This window comes from Dermacentor variabilis, chromosome 8 (assembly GCF_050947875.1).
Source record: "Dermacentor variabilis isolate Ectoservices chromosome 8, ASM5094787v1, whole genome shotgun sequence".
NCBI classification, from domain to species: domain Eukaryota; kingdom Metazoa; phylum Arthropoda; class Arachnida; order Ixodida; family Ixodidae; genus Dermacentor; species Dermacentor variabilis.
In genome coordinates, this window is record NC_134575.1 from 25,624,399 (window position 1) to 25,645,807 (window position 21,409).

At 44.5% G+C, this 21,409-nt stretch overlaps 1 protein-coding gene across 10 annotated transcripts in view; it reads right to left on the reverse strand.

Moving 5' to 3' along the window:
- Positions 1 to 21,409, reverse strand: part of LOC142589858 (uncharacterized) — a 112,752-nt gene that overhangs the window by 24,085 nt on the left and 67,258 nt on the right. For 3 of the 10 annotated variants that reach the window (XR_012829984.1, XM_075701491.1, XM_075701490.1), the window contains one exon: positions 19,185 to 19,275. Coding sequence is in view for 2 of the 10 variants with exons in the window: in XM_075701491.1 (XP_075557606.1) it covers positions 19,185 to 19,275 (91 nt within the window). In the remaining 8 variants the exon portion in view is untranslated. Of the gene's footprint in view, positions 1 to 9,958; positions 10,030 to 11,877; positions 11,961 to 12,609; positions 12,703 to 14,385; positions 14,524 to 19,184; positions 19,276 to 21,409 lie in introns of those variants that run through there. The other 7 variants (XR_012829991.1, XR_012829988.1, XR_012829990.1 and 4 more) reach the window with 7 other exon arrangements.

Genomic DNA, 21,409 nt, shown 5'->3' on the forward strand with positions numbered 1-21,409 from the left:
TAAATACCTTAAGGCAGTTTGTCGTGTGCGTATCATGGCCACGAATGCTTATATCGCCTTTCCGTTTCTCTACCACGGTTGCGCTTTAAAACCACGGCGCTGCAAGTTTGCTTTCCTTTCCTTCCCTCTTCTCCGCCCTTAAACTGACTCTCTTAACTACTACACGCAGAGACAAAGAAACAGCACGCGCATGCGATCGCATAGATGAGATGAATACATATATATAGAAAAGCATCAGTCATAGCTCTCGAAGTATAATATAATATAATATAGAATAGCTCTCGAAGATAGCTATTCCGGCGGCTAGCTTCCCACGCTATGCGTGCCGTCCTCGCACCTGTTAAAACTTTCCCTAGACGCTAGAACTATACCATTCCTACGCAACCTTGAGCGATCGGAAAGCGCGTTTTCCACGCCTGGTCGGCGGAGAGGGGGGGCTTCGTTCCGGCCGCGAAGCTCTCCACATCCCCGTAAGGAGCCTGGCGGTGGTCTCGTGCGGACGATGCCCTCTCGGTGAGCGCATATTTCCCCCCTCATCTTTTAAGAGATTCAATACATACAAGCTTTTGTCTCGCAAACCAGATTTATTTCGAGGGAATTTTCCACGTCTCAATTATTTCTCTCGTCGTATTCGAGTGCTCATTGCCGTGTTATAGTTTGTTAACGAAGCTTCCCCTCAAGTCTAAATATTGTAAGGCAGTTTGTCGTGTGCGTATCATGGCCACGCATGCTTATATCGCCTTTCCGTTTCTCTACCACGGTTGCGCCTTAAAACCACGGCGCTGCAAGTTTGCTTTCTTTTCCTTCCCTCTTCTCCGCCCTTACACTGGCTCTCTTAACTACTACACGCAGAGGCAAGAAACAACGCGCGCTTTAGATACTATAGATGAGATGAATATTTACAATTATTATTAGGGTTATAATTATATTCGAGTGCTGATTGCCGTGTTATAGTTTGTTAACGAAACTACCCCTCAATTCGAAATACCTTAAGGCAGTTTGTCGTGTGCGTATCATGGCCACGCATGCTTATATCGCCTTTCCGTTTCTCTACCACGGCTGCGCCTTAAAACCACGGCGCTGCAAGTTTGCTTTCTTTTCCTTCCCTCTTCTCCGCCCTTACACTGGCTCTCTTAACTACTACACGCAGAGGCAAGAAACAACGCGCGCTTTAGATACTATAGATGAGATGAATATTTACAATTATTATTAGGGTTATAATTATATTCGAGTGCTGATTGCCGTGTTATAGTTCGTTAACGAAACTACCCCTCAATTCTAAATACCTTAAGGCAGTTTGTCGTGTGCGTATCATGGCCACGAATGCTTATATCGCCTTTCCGTTTCTCTACCACGGTTGCGCTTTAAAACCACGGCGCTGCAAGTTTGCTTTCCTTTCCTTCCCTCTTCTCCGCCCTTAAACTGACTCTCTTAACTACTACACGCAGAGACAAAGAAACAGCACGCGCATGCGATCGCATAGATGAGATGAATACATATATATAGAAAAGCATCAGTCATAGCTCTCGAAGTATAATATAATATAATATAGAATAGCTCTCGAAGATAGCTATTCCGGCGGCTAGCTTCCCACGCTATGCGTGCCGTCCTCGCACCTGTTAAAACTTTCCCTAGACGCTAGAACTATACCATTCCTACGCAACCTTGAGCGATCGGAAAGCGCGTTTTCCACGCCTGGTCGGCGGAGAGGGGGGGCTTCGTTCCGGCCGCGAAGCTCTCCACATCCCCGTAAGGAGCCTGGCGGTGGTCTCGTGCGGACGATGCCCTCTCGGTGAGCGCATATTTCCCCCCTCATCTTTTAAGAGATTCAATACATACAAGCTTTTGTCTCGCAAACCAGATTTATTTCGAGGGAATTTTCCACGTCTCAATTATTTCTCTCGTCGTATTCGAGTGCTCATTGCCGTGTTATAGTTTGTTAACGAAGCTTCCCCTCAAGTCTAAATATTGTAAGGCAGTTTTCCTAGTCTCTAAAGCCGCTCGAGTTCACGCAGCTCCTCTGGCGGCCATTTTTCCAAGAAATAATGCCTTCCAACCACTCAGAATCAGCAAAAATCGACTGTCGCGGACAACACCAGCCCCTTTCCACATAAGTATGAGGCTCGGAGCAGGAGCTATAGCGCTTGAAAGTAACCGCTGGCTTGACGAACCAACCGACTGAGCTACCTTTCCGGGCAACATTGAAGGATCACGAGTTCAAATCACATGTTATGTTCCTTTTTTTTCCTTTTTTTTTTCCTTTTAATGTATTTTCCTTCCTTTTATCACTGTACGGAAACCCTCCTAAAAAAAAAAATTATATATCCTCAATTATGTGTGGCCACACATGTGCAGGTCATAAATACCAGGTTCTCTAGCCGAGTGCCATCCATGCGGTATAACCGAGCTCAGATTGGTCCACCTTGACTGATCAAATAGGGCGCCACTGTAGGTTAAATGAGGCGTACAACTCCTGCGGGACCCGCCGTGGTTGCTCAGTGGTCATGGTGTTAGACTGCTGAGCACGAGGTCGCGGGATCGGACCCCGGCCACGGCGGCCGCATTTCGATGGGGGCGAAATGCGAAAACACCCGTGTACTTAGAATTAGGTGCACGTTAAAGAACCCCAGGTGGTCGAAATTTTCGGAGTCCTCCACTACGGCGTGCATAATCAGAAAGTGGTTTTTGTCACGCAAAACACCATAATTCAAATTTTAATTTAACTCCTGCGGGGACGGTAGAGTATCCGTCTCCAGTGCAAGGGGACCGTGATTCAAATCCCGGTGCCGCGCAATTCTCCTCCGGGAAATACAAAAAAAAAAAAAACCATGTGTTGAGAAATTGCACAAACAGGCCTGGAGTGCGGCCTGATCCCGGTGACCAGAACCGGTAACGCACTCTCTCACCAGAGCAGGATTGGCCACCCTGGTGCAGTACTTGGCCACAACCTCCTATATGAATACAACAATCAAACCCCGGCCCTCAGTCCCCAGCAGCCGCGAAGCAACTGACCACGGCGGCGGTCAGATCTGTAACGCTGCAGAGGGTGCTAAGAATACCTGGCTCCGGACAGGCCGCCATTGGAATCTGAACCTGGCAACGTTTAACGTTAGAACGCTATCTAGTGAGGCGAGTCTAGCAGTATTATTGGAGGAATTAGAGGGTAGTAAATGGGATATAATAGGGCTCAGTGAGGTTAGGAGGACAAAAGAAGCATATACAGTGCTAAAAAGCGGGCATGTACTGTGTTACCGGGGCTTAGCGGAGAGGCGAGAACTAGGAGTCGGATTCCTGATTAATAAGGAAATAGCTGGTAACATACAGGAATTCTATAGCATTAACGAGAGGGTGGCAGGTCTTGTTGTGAAACTTAATAAGAGGTACAAATTGAAGGTGGTACAAGCCTATGCCCCTACATGCAGTCATGATGACCAGGAAGTCGAAAGCTTTTATGAAGACGTGGAATCGGCGATGGGTAAAGTCAAAACAAAATACACTATACTGATGGGCGACTTCAATGCCAGGGTAGGCAAGAAGCAGGCTGGAGACAAGTCAGTGGGGGAATATGGCATAGGCTCTAGGAATAGCAGAGGAGAATTATTAGTAGAGTTTGCAGAACAGAATAATATGCGGATAATGAACACCTTTTTCCGCAAGCGGGTTAGTCGATAGTGGACTTGGAGGAGCCCGAATGGTGAGACTAGAAATGAAATCGACTTCATACTCTGCGCGAACCCTGGCATCATACAAGATGTAGACGTACTCGGCAAGGTACGCTGCAGTGACCATAGGTTGGTAAGAACTCGAATTAGCCTAGACTTGAGGAGGGAACGGAAGAAACTGGTACACAAGAAGCCAATCAATGAATTAGCGGTAAGAGGGAAACTAGAGGAATTCCGGATCAAGCTACAGAACAGGTATTCGGCTTTAACTCAGGAAGAAGACCTTAGTGTTGAAGCAATGAACGACTATCTCATGGGAACCATTAAGGAGTGCGCAATAGAAGTCGGTGGTAACTCCGTTAGACAGGAAACCAGTAAGCTATCGCAGGAGACGAAAGATCTGATCAAGAAACGCCAATGTATGAAAGCCTCTAACCCTACAGCTAGAATAGAACTGGCAGAACTTTCTAAGTTAATCAACAAGCGTAAGATAGCGGACATCAGGAACTATAATATGGATAGAATTGAACAGGCTCTCAGGAACGGAGGAAGCCTAAAAACAGTGAAGAAGAAACTAGGAATAGGCAAGAATCAGATGTGTGCGTTAAGAGACAAAGCCGGCAATATCGTTACTAATATGGATGAGATAGTTCAAGTGGCTGAGGAGTTCTATAGAGATTTATACAGTACCAGTGGCACCCACGACGATAGTGGAAGAGAGAATAGCCTAGAGGAATTCGAAATCCCACAGGTAACGCCAGAAGAAGTAAAGAAAGCCTTAGGAGCTATGCAAAGGGGGAAGGCAGCCGGGGAGGATCAGGTAACAGCAGATTTGTTGAAGGATGGTGGTCAGATTGTTCTAGAGAAACTGGCCACCCTGTATACGCAATGCCTCATAACCTCGAGCGTACCGGAATCTTGGAAGAACGCTAACATAATCCTAATCCATAAGAAAGGGGACGCCAAAGACTTGAAAAATTATAGACCGATCAGCTTACTGTCCGTTGCCTACAAAGTATTTACTAAGGTAGTCGCAAATAGAATCAGGAACACCTTAGACTTCTGTCAACCAAAGGACCAGGCAGGATTCCGTAAAGGCTACTCAACAATAGACCATATTCACACTATCAATCAACTGATAGAGAAATGTGCAGAATATAACCAACCCTTATATATAGCTTTCATTGATTACGAGAAAGCGTTTGATTCAGTCGAAACCTCAGCAGTCATGGAGGCATTACGGAATCAGGGTGTAGATGAGCCATATGTAAAGATACTGGAAGATATCTATAGCGGCTCCACAGCCACCGTAGTCCTCCACAAAGAAAGCAACAAAATCCCTATAAAGAAAGGCGTTAGACAGGGAGATACGATATCTCCAATGCTATTCACAGCATGTTTACAGGAGGTATTCAGAGGCCTGGAGTGGGAAGAATTGGGGATAAAAGTTGATGGAGAATACCTTAGCAACTTGCGATTCGCTGATGATATTGCCTTGCTTAGTAACTCAGGAGACCAATTGCAATGCATGCTCACTGACCTGGAGAGGCAAAGCAGAAGGGTGGGTCTGAAAATTAATCTGCAGAAAACTAAAGTATTGTTTAACAGGCTCGGAAGAGAACAGCAGTTTACGATAGGTAGCGAAGCACTGGAAGGGGTAAGGGACTACATCTACTTAGGGCAGGTAGTGACCACGGATCCGGATCATGAGACTGAAATAACCAGAAGAATAAGAATGGGCTGGGGTGCGTTTGGGAGGCATTCTCAAATCATGAACAGCAGGTTGCCACTATCCCTCAAAAGGAAAGTGTATAACAGCTGTGTGTTACCAGTACTCACATATGGGGCAGAAACCTGGAGACTTACGAAAAGGGTTCTGCTGAAATTGAGGACGACGCAACGAGCTATGGAAAGAAGAATGATGGGTGTGACGTTAAGGGATAAGAAAAGAGCAGATTGGGTGAGGCAACAAACGCGGGTAAACGACATCTTAGTTGAAATCAAGAAAAAGAAATGGGCATGGGCCGGACATGTAATGAGGAGGGAAGATAACCGATGGTCACTAAGGGTTACGGACTGGATTCCAAGGGAAGGGATGCGTAGCAGGGGGCGGCAGAAAGTTAGGTGGGCGGATGACATTAAGACGTTTGCAGGGACAACATGGCCACAATTAGTACATGACCGGGGTAGTTGGAGAAGTATGGGAGAGGCCTTTGCCCTGCAGTGGGCGTAACTAGGCTGATGATGATGATGATGATGATATATATATATATATATATATATATATATATATATATATATATATATATATATTACGGTGTATATATTACAGCTCACGCAGCTAGATGCGACACATACTCCTAAGAAGGATTGTCAAGAAGGCCTGAGGTGTCATTGCCGAGCGTCAGGGGCGATCACCTTAGGAGCTAGGTCACTGTCGCGACGAAAAAACAATGCCTATAATTTATTGTATATTACAATGCCTCTGTCTTCGCTGGGCATCACCTCTGTGCTAACAAAAAGTAAATCTCACCCTTCCGATAACAAGTAACAACGAAGTGCGAATGTGTTGTCAATAAAGGGTTTCTTCAAATTCGATTTACCAAGAAAAGCTGTGTGACTTGGACGTCTAACAGCACTAATTCGTGAATTGGGCTGCGAACACACCTAGACACCGTTCGCTATCTGGCATCCAAGGTCCAACGAAAAGCTAAACCGTGAAATTCATGCCAGCAATATTCGTGCAGTCCTTAAACTGAAAAGAAAATGCAAGATATCTCGAAGTAGTTAAATAGTCTAAAACAGTGACATCGCTGATTGGCGTGCGTCAAAGGCGTGACAGCGTGTACGACCATTCATTCTTGCAGAAATTGTATAGCAGCGTAGAATGTTACATTTCTAGAACTGGTTACGAGCTGCCCGTATGTTGAGTTTCACGTCTTGCATTAGGGTTCAATCGTCCGACTTGTTTTTCAAAAATATTCTTGCAAGTTTCATAATAAGTACTTGTCCGTTTACTACCTCTAGCCATGCAGTCATATCCATGGCTCTGTGGTAAAGGCAATAGTGACGAAAGCTAATATTTATAGCATCTTCTCCATTGTTAAGACGTTTCGTATAGTCTTTTTGTAACGCGCTCTAATAATAACAAGTTTTCGTGGCAATAATTTATTGAAAAGTATCAATAACATTTGTACTAATAGTAAATGTAACGACTTCATCTTATGGGTATATTAGACAACGCTACAGGAAACTGCGTGAGCGCTTCCCACGAAGTAGACCACGCGCAATGCTGGGCTGTCGGTCAGCATGCCATGGTGTGACATCGAACAATCCCGACTGCCCATGTGTGCTGCAGAGATCGAAAGCGAGATTAAGATAAAATGGTAGGACAAAAAACTGTCGCGCGTAAGCCAACCGACTGCATTCTAATTCGACGTCACAAAAGGGATCTGTCCTTAACTATTAGTTTTTTTTTCATTCTGATTAGGATCGCTATAGGTGAATTCGACGTCTGCTCTTACCGCATACATTAGGGCCAACTTCCGACGTACGGTCCTTCGTACGACGCCGGCCCTTTGTGCAAGGGACGGCCTTGGATGCCACAATACATCGCGCTGCGAAACGTAACCACGAAAGAGGAAGCTTTAGCTCGGGGCCAACTGCGATTCCGCCTGTTCAAATGCACGTGAAACGCTGAAATCCTTGTATGAGACAACCCCTTGGCTAATGTGAATGAACTTTGTTGAATTTAAGAGAAAAAGTTATGTTTCTGAGACTACAATTTTAATGAGATAGCGCGTCTGCCGCTAACGCTAGGGCGGCGCCACTATCGACGGATAGAAGCGACGCCTACGGCGCTGACGGGAAACTCGCGTCTTGACGGGGACCGGGTTGCACGTCAACTGTGCACTGTCCGGGTGGATTGCGGTCACGTGACGGCCGTGGATGCTACAGTAATACGCGCTGTAAAAAGCAGCGAGGAATGCGGGTTCGTGCTTAACAGGAAACAGGGCGGTTTGCGATCCCGCATACCAAATAAATTAAATTCTGGCGTTTTACATGCGAACTCCACGATTTGATTACGAGGCACGCTGTAATGGGGGACTCCGAAAATTTAGACCAGAAGTCTGCCAATACAAAGCGCAAAAATGGTTCCCTGAGAAAACAGCGAATGCATGATGAAATCGTTGAACTTCAGAGAGAGAGAAAGTAAAATGGTGCTGGCTCTAGCGGGCAAAATTTTCATTTTGAGCCTGAAATAATAAAAATAATTATCGAAAATTGGTTGGCGCATCGCTTGTGTGGTGGGTCGAGGCTTTTCGAGGACACTATCTGCGCCACTTTTTTTATCGGACGGCTTTTACTCTGCATCGTATCTTCCAAACGTGAGACGAAAGTTAATCCCTTGCCACAAATGTAACTTCAGTTTTCTTTTTGCCACTTCGTTCAATCGTAGAAACGTGACCGTTCTGATTCCGGACAAAACAACAATCATATACATACATTGCGTGCCTTCCCTTCCCTTTAAAGCTACACCGCATGTACATTCCGGCACAAACCGCCATGGGCCTTATCACGTGACACGGAACTCTTCAAAGTCGCGCGCGCCGAGCTTTCAAGAAGGCACGTGGAAGCAAGACAGGCAGCAGTCAATGTTTCGGAAAAAGATACATCCTCCCAAAAGGTGTATACTTCTGTAAGGTGTCTATTGCACCACTGCCCGGAATTTATGTTACTTTACTCCGATATGGGCGAGTTTACTCAAGTTGTGCGCAAAGGAGCGTGAAATTGCTCAATGGGAGAGTCATCATCATCATCAGCCTGGTTACGCCCACTGCAGGGCAAAGGCCTCTCCCATACTTCTCCAACAACCCGGTCATGTACTAATTGTGGCCATGCCGTCCCTGCAAACTTCTTAATCTCATCCGCCCACCTAACTTTCTGCCGCCCCCTGCTACACTTCCCTTCCCTTGGGATCCAGTCCGTAACCCTTAATGACCATCGGTTATCTTCCCTCCTGATTACATGTCCTGCCCATGCCCATTTCTTTTTCTTGATTTGAACTAAGATGTCATTAACTCGCGTTTGTTCCCTCACCCAATCTGCTCTTTTCTTATCCATTAACGTTACACCTATCATTCTTCTTTCCATAGCTGGGAGAGTAGGTGATGACTAAAAAGAAAAAAAATGTTGCCGTGACACTGCGTTCGTTCTTAATCATTTGCGTTGCGTACTGTAGAATGATTTACACCTTTACAAGTTAAAGGTGTAAACACGTCTGTTACTCCCGCACTTACACCTATTTGCGCAAAAAGTGTTAGTTATAAACCGACTTACACCCTTATTCGCTTTTAAGGGAGTATATTTTACACCTCACGCCGTTTGAGGGGACACGCACAGATAAGCGGGGCTGTTAAGAAGGCCTGAAGTGTCGTCGCCGAGCGTCAGGGGCGGTCGTCCCAGCAGCTGGGTCACTGTCATGACGAAAAAATAACCTGCCATTTCTCTATTTGTCAATATCTGTGTTCATAACGTATGACCACTGTGCTAACAAAGAAAATAATTTTTACCGTTCTGAGAACACGAAACAACAAAGCTGCGCGTTTTGTCAATAAAGGGTGCCTACCAGCCCGTTTCACCAAGCAAAACTAACTCGACGTCCAACTGCAATATTTCGCGTATTCGAATGCGAACACACCTAAGCACCGTTCGACAATTGGCATCCACGCTCCGACGAAAGCTAAACCGCAAAATTCATTCTAGCAATATTGATGAGAAAAGTCATTAAACTAAAGAGAAAATGCAAGTATCTGTTGCACTTCGTGTAACATATATGGAAGTAGTTGAATATAACCTAAAACAGTGACTTCGCTGATCGAAATGCGTGACAGAGTGTACGGAAGTTCATTCTTGAGTTTCTTAGCTGAATTACTGCATGCTTAGAACTGGTTACAAACTCCCCGGATGTCGTCTTGCAAGTCTTGCGTTAGTGTTTAATATAGTTCATATAGTTTCATAATTAGTACTTGTCTACTACCTCTAGCCGTGTGGTCATATTCATGCCTCTGTGGTAAAGGCGATCGTGGCGAAAGCAAATAATTATAACATCGTCTACATTGTTAAGGCATTTTGTACAGACATTTTGTTATGCCCTCTAATTAAATAACTTTTCGTGGCAATTTAACATATTCTACGGATAATATTTGTACTAATGGGTAATGTAACGACTTCATCTTATTGGTAAATTAGGCAACGCTGAAAGAAACTGCGCGGGAGCTTACCACGAGCCTTACCACGTATAGTGCTGGTTTGTAACCCAGCCTGCCATGGTGTGACATGGAGGAATCCCGGTAGCCACCGAGTGCTGCAGAGATTGAAAGCGAGATTAAGACAAAAGGACAGAACCGAAAAAAGGAGCGGTCACGTGTCTTAACCCACGGTGAACCGATTCGACTACACGAAAGGAAAGTATACAATGCTAGTCAGACAAATGGGAGAAGACAAGCACAGTGCCACGTTACCAAATAGTCGTAGGTAGGCACGTTTTTCAATTCGCATCAACGTATTGAAGATCACGCACATTTTATTTTCTGCAGCTTTATTGCGAATCTACCACATGCGAACGTAAACAACGTTGGGTAGAATTACGGAAATTATTTTCGCACCCCGCTTTCATGTCATGTGCCACTTGCGTCAATACTTAGGCGATTTCAACTATACTTCACCTTTCCCGAAATGTATAGGCCATAGTAAACAAAGGGAAATACGCGTAAATAAAGTATTTTTCAGCGAAATTTGTAATGATAGAACTTATCTGGGTAGCTTAGTCGCTTGAAATGCTTGCAGTAAGTTGCTGCGGAGCTGCCGCTTGAATTAGCTATATGCACGTGTAGAAAGCCCACAATGAAAACATGCCGCCACCGTTAAGCGCACATCGTCAATAACACGCTAGCCCATGGCGTCAAGCGAACGTCCTGCGCACTTATATGCATACTTTCACGCAAAGCTACTCCACTTAGACAACACATTTAACATGGCTGCTCATCGCTCATTTAACGTTACCCCCTTCTTTTTCAAACAAACATCGGCAATCATGCACTACATGAAAGGTGCCCGCTTTCTAGCGAAGAAACGCGTAGGTTTACAATGCAGCAGTCCATGGATCATCACAGAAACCACGTGTTACCGAGTTCGCCAGCTATCGCGAGTGTCGAGAGATAAAGAGCCTTGCTAGTATGTGTACCCGCCGTGTGTACGTGGGGCCGTTGAATACATATTGAAATAGTTGTTCGTTATCATACCGTGTTTTACTATTGACTGTGGCCTTGCCAAACCATTCTCGTGTGAAGGAGGCCCGATTTGTCGTTGCCGAGCATCAGGGGCAATCACCACCGGAGCTGGACCACCGCCATAACGAAAAAAACAGTCTAGCACTCCTCTATTTGACAATGAGTATGTGTTCGTAAGGCAGTACCTCTGTGCAAACAATTTTTGCATTTCCGAGAACAAGAACAAAAAAAAAAGAATGTATGTTTTGTCAATTAAGGGTGCCTTCCACTCCGTATTACCAAGCAAAGCTTTCCAATTTGGCCGTTAAACTGCACTAATTCGCGCATTGGAATACGAACACACCGGAACACCGCTCTCTGTCCAGCATTCATGCTCTGACGCAACCGTAAACCGTAAAGTTCATGCCAGCAATATTTACGGCAAAACTCCCTAAACTGCAAACAATATGAAAGAATCAGTTCCACTTCGAGTAACCTATCTGGAAGTAGTTGAATAGCCAAAAACAGTGACTTTATGCCAAAGGTCTGACACCGTGTACGGCAGTTCAGTATTGTTTTTTTTTTGTCGAATTCGGCGAGGATTTATTACGCTGCAGAAATTGTATAGCAGTGCGAAATTGTTTCATGCCTGAAACTCGTCATGAACTCTTCGAATGTCAGGTTTGAGGTCTTGCATCAGGGTTTAATTATAGTCATACGCACGTCTCTGTGATAACGGCAATCACGACGACATGGAATAATTATAGCATCTACATTGTTAAGACATTTCGATGATACTTTTTGAAACCTCCTGTCATTACCGTAAGCTTTCGTAACAATGATTTCACGAAAGCTGTGGATAAGAGTTGTACAAATAGTTAATGTAACGGCGTCATCGTCTCTGTACATTAGACAACGCTGCTGGAAACTGCGCGAGAGCTTACCACGAAGTTGACCACGTACAGAGCGGTGCTGAAAGCGACCCTGTCATGATGTGACATGGAGGAATCCCGACAGCCCACGTGTGCTGCAGAGATCGAAGGCGGGATTAAGATGAAAGGGCAGAAAAGAAAAAAAACCGTCCCGCGTATGCCAACCGATTGCATTCTGATTCGACTACACGAAAGGGACCTATATTACCCGGCTAGACCAATGGCGGAAGACAAGCACAGTGTTACGTTACCAAATAGTCATATATGCAAGCACCTTGTTCAATTCACATAAACGTACTGAAGATCATGCACATTTCAGGATATCTGTCAATTCACATAAACGTACTGAAGATCATGCACATTTCAGGATATCTGTCATGATGTTTTGTCTTCGAGAAAGGAGGATAAACAACGTTGCGTAGAATTACGGTAAGCGTTAAGTAGCATCGATCACCGAGATCGGGTTTCCATTGCAAGCGGGAGTGCACACCGAAGACTGGCTTGGAACGCGACTGGTGCATATTTGATGGTGAACGCGACGCGTCGATACATATAGTGATGACGTCATGGCGGAACATGACATTGTCGAGTGCAAACAAGTGCAAAACACGTACCGGGTAAAATACCTTTAACCGACTTGTGTAAAAATGGCAGTTTTCTGTTTTATGAAGGGTTAGTTAACTATTAGTTTGTTCTTTAATTATAGTTAAGGCCGCTATACTTGAATTCGACGTCTGCTCTTACCGCGTACATTAGGGCCAGCTGCCGGCATATGGACCCTCGTACGACGCCTTAGGACCGGTCACGTGACGGCCGTGGATGCCAGAGTAGGTCGCGCTGCAAAACGTAAGCAGGAGAGAGGAAGGCTTAGCTCTTAGCCAACTGATATTCTGCCTGTTCAAATACATGTAAAAAGCAGTACGCCTTTTACGAGATAGCTGCGGGACTTATTTGTATGAAATTTGTGGAATTTGAGAGAAGTTATATTCTTGGGGCTGTAGTAACGAGATCGTGCGCGCACAGCTAACGCTAGGGCGGCGCCACCATCGCTGGTTAGAGGCGCCGCAGACGGCGTCGAGGGGAAAAGCCTCGTCTTGACCGGAGCCTGTTTGCACGTTGACTGCACATTGTCCGGGTTAGATTGCGGTCACGTGACGGCCATAGATTCCAAAAGACCTCGCGCTGTAAAACGCAGAGATGAAAGCCCAGGTTCGTGCTAAACAGGAAACTTCAACTTGGGCGGTTTTCCATTCCGCCTACTTTAATGCATAGAAAAGGGAGAAATGCTTCATTGAGAAAACCACAGGACCTATACGAATGAAATTCTCGTTGAGAGAGCAAGTTAAATCGTACTGACTATGAAAAATGAATGAATATTTTCATTTAAGGCATGAAAACTTTAATTCTCGAAAACTGGTTTGCGCGTTGTGTATATGAAGGGTCAGAGGCTTTGAGAATATACGATATTCCCGCCAATATATATATATATATATATATATATATATATATATATATATATATATATATATATATATATATATATATATATATATATATATTGCGTGCCTTCCCTTCTTTTTACCGTTAAAATCTGTAAAGCTGCCTAGCGGGGACATTCCGGCCGCAAACGCCCATGCGCGTTATCACGTGACACGGCACAATTCACAGAAAAGCCGCGCGTGCAGAGTATTCAAGAAAGGAGGCGCAAGCGAGACAGGCAGGAGTCAAACGTTTCATGCGAAAGATACATCCTCCCAATTCGGGTATACTTCTTTAGAGCGTGTATTTCACCACTTCTGGGAATTTATCAATTACTTTACTCCCATATGGGAGGAACTTTACTAAATTTGTGCATAAATAAGAGCGAGCTTGCTCCCCTGGAGAGTGGACGGTGAAAAAAAGAAATGTTGCCGTGGCACTACGTTCGTTCTTAAATCTTCCAGTCTTACACTGCAAAATAATTGACATCCTTAGAAGCGAAAAAGAGTTTAAGGCGTAGTATTACCCACAAATTTACACCTTTGTTGCGTAAATGTAAGGTTTAGAACGCTTTACACCGTTATTTCTTATGGGCGTACATATTACAGTTCACGCAGTCAGAGGGGGACACACACACCTAAGGAGGATTGTTAAGAAGGCCTGAGGTGTCGTTGCCGAGCGTCGGAGGCGTTCCCTTCATGAGCTTGGTCACTGTCACGACGAGAAAACAGCCTATCATTTCCCTGCATAAAAATGATCGTGTTCGTAAGGCACCACATCTGTGTAAATAAATTCAACTACGTTTTGTCAATGAAGAGGAAGCTTTAGCTCGGGTGCACCTATCTAAGTACATTTAAAAGGGGAATTTGTTTTTCCCTGGAATCAGTGCACCCAGATTGACTTGCTTTGTTGCATTAAAAAAAAAAAAACTTGAGATCTAGTGACTGTAGGTTTCGAATTATCGATTTCGTCGTCAATTAATTGTCAATTGAAGAAAGCAAAAAATCGAGAATTTTCAGAAAACGAGACGGTCCCGTTCACCTGCTGGTCGGTCCATTCAGCCTGCATTGATGAAGTTGCTGATTATTCATATGACAGGCGGTTCGGTGGCCGCCGCTCCCGTTGGCTCCTACGTGGAGCTGGTGGTTGTGCTGGGCACGGCAGTGATGCTGGACCGCACTGCAGGTGAAACGGCTCGGCTGCATCGTGCACTTTCGGACGCCGCGAATAGCAGCCTATATATTTTTTTTTCTTTTCCGGGAATCGATACGGGGAGGGGGGGGTGAGAAATAAAGCGTTATCAAAACTACGCCTTTCGCGATCGTCACGGGTTGTTTTTGGAGCGCCGTACGCGATAGTTTCGAAGCTGCCGTATTTACTCGAATATAGGTGAACCTTTCTTTTGTTCATACGAAATGTTACTAGAACTGAGCCATCAACCTATATGCACGACCAAATAATCTCGACCAATTTTAGAAGCTATTATCCTAGGTTATTATGGGCGAGGCGAGGCTTAATAGTTTTCACAGCCGTTTAGAAGTATTGAACCTTCGTTTGAAGCAAAAGAATAAGGCAAAAGATCCTCACGTCTGCATCCATTTAAAAGCACCTCGTGATAATACAATTAGAAGTGATAAAAATGGTCCGTTATATGTCAGATCATGCCATTAGCGGGTCTGTGTAACAGGCGTGGTTATATTGTGTAGAACATTTTTTGTGTAATACAACTGGCAAAAGCTTAGCGATTCCCAGAATAGAAAACTCATGAACATATCTCGGAGGTCGCTTTTTAAGTTCGACATTCGACAAGCCAAACACGATGTTTTCACGGCTGCCTTTTTGTTCATGCAACTGCTGCTGCCGCTTAAAGGGGCCCTGAAACACTTTCTTGAACATAATAGCAAAAGTTGCTGATCTGTAGATGAGGCCTTTGTGAACATGTGAGCCAAATATAATTGCACTGCCTGCATCAGGAAATTTATGATCTCGCCACTATCTCGTGGAATCTCGTTACAATCTCGTCACAAGCAGCCAAGTTGCCAGCCAACTGGTACAGGCAGTTTTCGGGATCGCGAGAACATTCCCAGTAATACCGAGGATTAGGTCGTGCGAACCTTGAAGATTTGTAGAGACAGCTAGGGGAAATTGGATGGCTGTGGTAAAGGCACGTTCTTAATATTTCGCGTGCTTGTTAATTACGTGAATGACCACTTTCATGTCACCCATCGTTGAATGTCAATTTTTACAAGTATTTGTGCTTTTGTACTGCGCCAAAATAAGAGATATAGGAGTCTTAAAATCTAGGTGGGCTGGTGTCGACTGGAAACTAGATTGCGCCCCCTTGAAGTTACTGACGAGGAAGCGTGCTTCCTCGTCAGTAACTCTATATACTACATAACGTATAACCTATATACGTTATATAACGTCTGTGTGAACGTGTATATAATATTATACACGTTCACACAGACATCAAGGAGGACACACACATTTTAAGTGTGCGTGGAAGCGTAATTCAAGTGCGCTTCTTCAACCTCTTGACTCACAAACTACCTCATGAGTATCGATTACCTTGAAAGTAATTCCCCGTCATTGCTGGATGGATTTATCCGGAAGAAGGGGGGGGGGGTTCGTTACGGCCCTTTTGACAGCAACCAAACCTTCAGAACGGTCACTCCTGATAAGCGCCTTACGCTCGGGGAGTAAAAGTATGTTCAGTATACACATAATCTGGAAAACAGGACGGCTACATCCCTGTGGACCAGTTGCTGATAGCATTGCGACGTAATTCGCGCGTTGTCCTTATGCAACACCCCCACGGTTGGCCCTGCTTCAGGAACCCGTCGCTGCCGAGCTCACCGAGCGATGTAAATATCGCAGGATCACTTTGTGTCCTAGCTGATTGGTCGGTGTTACCATGTGAGCAAGGACTTGACGGAAATTTGCAAGCGCAGCATGTGGTGAGGTGAGACCAAGACAATTTTCTTAAGCGCGTTGCAATTTCTCTGAAGTACGTCTTTAGGCGTGTAAAAATTTGTGAAGCCTCTTCCGACTTGCCCTCTGCCACCCACGTTTAATAATAGAGATAGCGTCGCTGTTGTGGTTACCACGCAGTTCAGTGTAAAGCTCCCACGGAGCTTTTATTTAAGAGCACGTTCACTCCACTTGTGCGTAACCAAGTGCAAGAGTGTTCAACGAGAGAGTAACGAAAGTTGTGGGAAAACCAAGAGCTTGTTGTCGTGCACTGACTATTTGATTAACGAGCAGTGCGGAGAAACAAGCTCACCACCCCACGCCGAATTCCAGTTCCCGCCGGGGAGGAACCACGAGTTACATTGAGAACGGCGCTTGCTTTCGGAGGAGGTGGAGGCGAATACTCGTGACGTAAGGGCAACAGAGCAAAGGCACATGCTAAATACCGCTTCACGAGTTGTATCTGCGGGAGACTGCAGCTAACAGTGTTATTCTTTACGTTTGTTATTGTTGGCATTGATTTTGTTACGCATGGGTGTTCGTATACCTATAAAGGAACGGATTTGATGAGATTAAAATACAGGTTGCTTCACGTAACTTGAACCAAGGACTTAAGAAATTAGCCGCAGCTATTTGAAACCAACGGCATATGGTTTGCCATCATGTGGCGCTCGTTGTTAGAGTATATTTGTTTATATTCCGCCTAATTAGTCAATTAACTAAGATGAATTATAGAAACATTTCTATATTAACTTAAAGGGACCCTGAAACGCTTTTGACGATTTTCTACAAACGTACTGAGTCGTTAGAGTAGGTCCTTCTGATCATTAATTTACACATCTAAGTGCTCTGCGTAAAGCGTCTAATTTATTATAAGGTTTTAAAAATGCACATCGCTGCCGATCGCAGCGCACTGCTCGGCGGAATTTTAAGCCGCCCCTACCCATATGACCAAAATCACCCATATTACGTCAGTGGGGCGAGCTATGCGATTGGCTGACCAGGGCGCGTGATCGATAATTTTTCCAACTTTATGGTAAACAAATGATCTTCGTAATAGTTGGAATGTACTAGTTAATTTGTTTTTATGAAAAGAAAGTAGCATAAAGAGAATGCCCAAGAACAATTTTTCAGTACATTAAGCACTTCCGGCACACAGCAAGTGTCGTCTGCTTGTGTTACAACGTACTCCATTTTGACGAGAGCTCCGCGCTCACAGTTGGTCTCAGTCTTTTCGCGAGCACCATGATTCGACTTTGTTGCCTTGTGGACTGCAAACGTAGCGACTGGCAATATGTCAAGCTGCGACATCGTGTCCCTCTGCAAGGCAGCGTACGAGCGAACTGGCTGCTGCGCATCGGACTACCGCTATCCGATCGGCGCCAGGATTTGCGCGTTTGTGGCCGTCACTTTACACCGGACGATTACTAACGGAACAGCGTTTCGCGAGTCCCGTATTAGGGCAAACGTAAGCGCAAGGGGACAGGGTCTGGCCGCTTGACTGTGCCGTAACGGGATGAGCCGAGATGAGCAGAAGGGCAAATGTGAATGGTCTGCACGGTGCAGCTACCTGGTGGCATAAAGCGCAACCATACACAGTAGCAGCAACGAAGCGTATTCTTCTTTGCTGCTGGTGCGTATTTTTCGCAGGTGTGTAATCATCGACACGTTGTTTTTATAAATATTTAAAATGTTTTACACTTGGTTAGAGCAATATTAGCGCTTTGTTTGGCTGGTTAAGCGCTGCGCCAACAAGTGTCTGAACCGTGTAGACCGATCAGGCCGCTCACGTACGTCTACGCCAAAGTTCCTTCATCAGCTTGAGTTTATGCCTCCAGTGATTTGCCGAAATGACCAGCTTGCCTGTGGTTAACGGAATACCAGACACGTTCGGCGCTACGACAGAATGCTCGCAACGCACGCTGCTTCGATCGGAGAGGTCTCGCACGGGCGGGGGCGGGCTCCAAAACAACCGGAAGTGGACGATGTGACGTAGCATCGTGACGCAGGACTAGTGAAGGCGGAGCATCGCCCCGCTCGCTCGGCGAACGAGTTGAGGAGGAAAAGCGTGGATGGGGAGGAGGGTAACTTCTAATCGCTTGTAGCTCCAGTAATACGTAACGCTTCACTTAAATTGTGGTGCGAATGTTCTACTTAAGCTGTACCCTACGCGTCTACAAAATTTGTCCGAACCGTTTCAGGGGCCCTTTAAGGGTCGATTGCTTTTCGTTGCGTTGTAGAGGGGATTCTGAGACAACCGATCCAACTTTTTGTGGAAGCGTAAACGCTGCATGGCAGAGTGTGGGTGTAGGCCAGTTGGTCATTCCATGATTTTGGGGAGTTACCGCAAGAAAACACGGGGCTCGAAGAAAGGGACAACACGAAGCTGTCTTGGCTGCGCGGTTACTTTTTTTGCGTTTAAGGAAAGCCATCGAAATACGAAATATAGCCATGTGACTACGTTCCTGGGCTATCGTATCGCAGGGTTCTGAACCTCGCTTCGCGCGAAAGAACCGGGCGCGCGGACCGTGGCGAAGCGAGCGGTCGCGGCTCTGGGCGTCGGCTTGGCATTGAGTCAGCATCTTTGGCGGTGGCACACGGAAAGCAAGCGCCGTCGTCCCCGATAAGCGACGCTCGGACGAGCGGTCGAGAGCGCTGCATAATTTCCCAAATGTCAACGTGTGTCCTAAAGTTACATCAGTCGTTAGCATAATAGCGAAATCGGTTGATGTACACAATTCAGTTCATTTCTCAATGGAAACCCCTCGGGGTAATCCGGTTCAAGACTAGGATTGCACAACCTGCCATGGTCCATCTTTTTCAAGAATATATATTTTAGACATCCTATACAACTAGCTGTATCAGCTTACCCCGAAGTTCCTGAAATGAAAACCAGACCACCAGTTGCCGTTCCTCCCGATCGTTCCGAAGGGTCACGACATCCGAAACTGCGCAGAATTCCTGCATTAATGGACAGACAAGCGAAATCGATATGTGAATAAGTCTCGGGTATCATTATATTGCCTTCAGCGACAGGAATCTGTTTCCAACAAAAAGAAATATACTCTTAATTGCTCACGTACAACTTACCCAACCTTGTTTTCGACAGGGACAAATCTAACCGATAATTTCGAACCTCTGTGAACATTGTAAAAGTGAATTTGGAGCGTCAACATTGGAACGCATTGCCACTAGATGTTCGTAGATTGCCATTAACAGATCTTTTGTCTGCAGTTGTTATGTAATGTTATGCTCACGCAAGAAAATGAATGCTAATAACAGGTTTTAAGGTTTCGTAAGAACGCACGGCCTAAGAACGCGCGAACTTTCGACTTTGGCGACGTCTGGTGTTCGGCGATCGCACTACTGGCGGTACGACATGGAAACACCCGAACAGCCCACGCTCCTGCAGAAAACGGCAGCGAAATTAAAACAAAAGCACATGAAAAAGAAGAAACGGTACATGCATCTTAAGCGATGGTTATCTCCGATAAACGCACAAGAAAATGTGTAAACGTTCGTAGTTAGACAAACAACGAGATCCCAAAAGCAGTGCAACGTTAAAGAACAAGCAAGCGCGCTATTCAGTTCACATAAACATATGAACATTCTTCCAGGTCGTGAATCAAAAGTCATATTCGAAACTTTTAAATAATACATATACAAAAAGAAAACGTAAATAGAACATATACATTCTTGGCGCATTTCGTTAAAATAAATCTGTTCATTAAGGCAAGTAAACGGATCGAAATAATAGCTGTCACCATCGCGTTTTTATAAAAAAAACACACGGGACATTCTACGCAGGGATAATCAAATTTTGGATATTGTACATAGTCGAGTAGAGCAGACGCCAGTAATTGATTTGCTGAAGCCTTTCAGTAGGTAATTAATTGTAATTCGCCAATTTTTCAAACAGTGCTTCTGAATGGCTTGCTGTCAATGACGAACTCGTAGAAAATTGAAAGAAATCGTAGAAATTGAAACTTAAATTTGTCATTAAATTTGACATGCCTGACGCTTATCTTAATTCATCCATTGTAGACCAAAAGCAGTAGTCATGTATCGACGAGTGGGGCCATGTTCATTCTTACTGATGAAAGACATGATATCCCTGCTTCCGTGCGTAGCCATTGAGAGGAAGCTTAAGAGGAAGCTTTAGCTCGAGTGCTCCTATCTAAATACATGTAAAAGGAGAATTCGTTTTTCTCGGCAACCACTGCACCAAATTTGACGACGTTTGTTGCATTTAAAAGACAAACTTAAAATCTAGTGACTGTTGGTGTCGAATTTTTGAGTTAGGTCGTCAATTTTTTATTAAAGATTGGCAAAAATCAAATTTTCAAAAAACGAAACTATCAAGTTTACAACTCTGTAACTTAACCACTAAAAATGATAATACAATTCTGTGAATTGCATCTAATAGTACATCTAAAGCGGACAAAATTGATATGTTACAAATGAATATAAAAAATTTAATCATAGGGAAATACAACTTTTGCAAAACCGTTGTAACCAACGTAACAAATTCACGTAAGATGTAAAATGACATATTGAATTTGTCCGCTTTGAATGATCTAATGAATGCCGTTTACAGAACCGCGATATCAGTTCTTGATGCAAAGCTATGAATTTGTAAACTTCGTGATTCTATTTTTTTCTAACGGTCAAATATTTGAAAATCGTTTTAAGAAAATTCAAGCCCTAAATCGAAATTCCGCTTCCAACAGTCACTAGAATTTAACTTTCTCTTTCAAATGCGACGAATTTCATCAAAATCGGTACAGGGGTGATCCCATAAAAACGTTTTTGCGTTTTACATGTATTTGAATAGGCCGCGTCGGAGTTGGGCCAGAGCTAAAGCTTCCTCTTAAGCTCGGTGCTCCTACCTAAATGCTTTTAAAAGAATTCTCTTTTTTGTCGGCAACCACTGCACCAAATTTTGCGACGTTTGTTGCGTTTAAAGGAAAAAACTTAAAATGTAGTGACTGTTGGATTTAAATTTTTATTTAGGTCGGCAATTTTTTATTAAATATTGCAAAAATCCAAAACTTTCAGGAAACGAAACTATGAGGTTTACAACTCAGTAACTCGA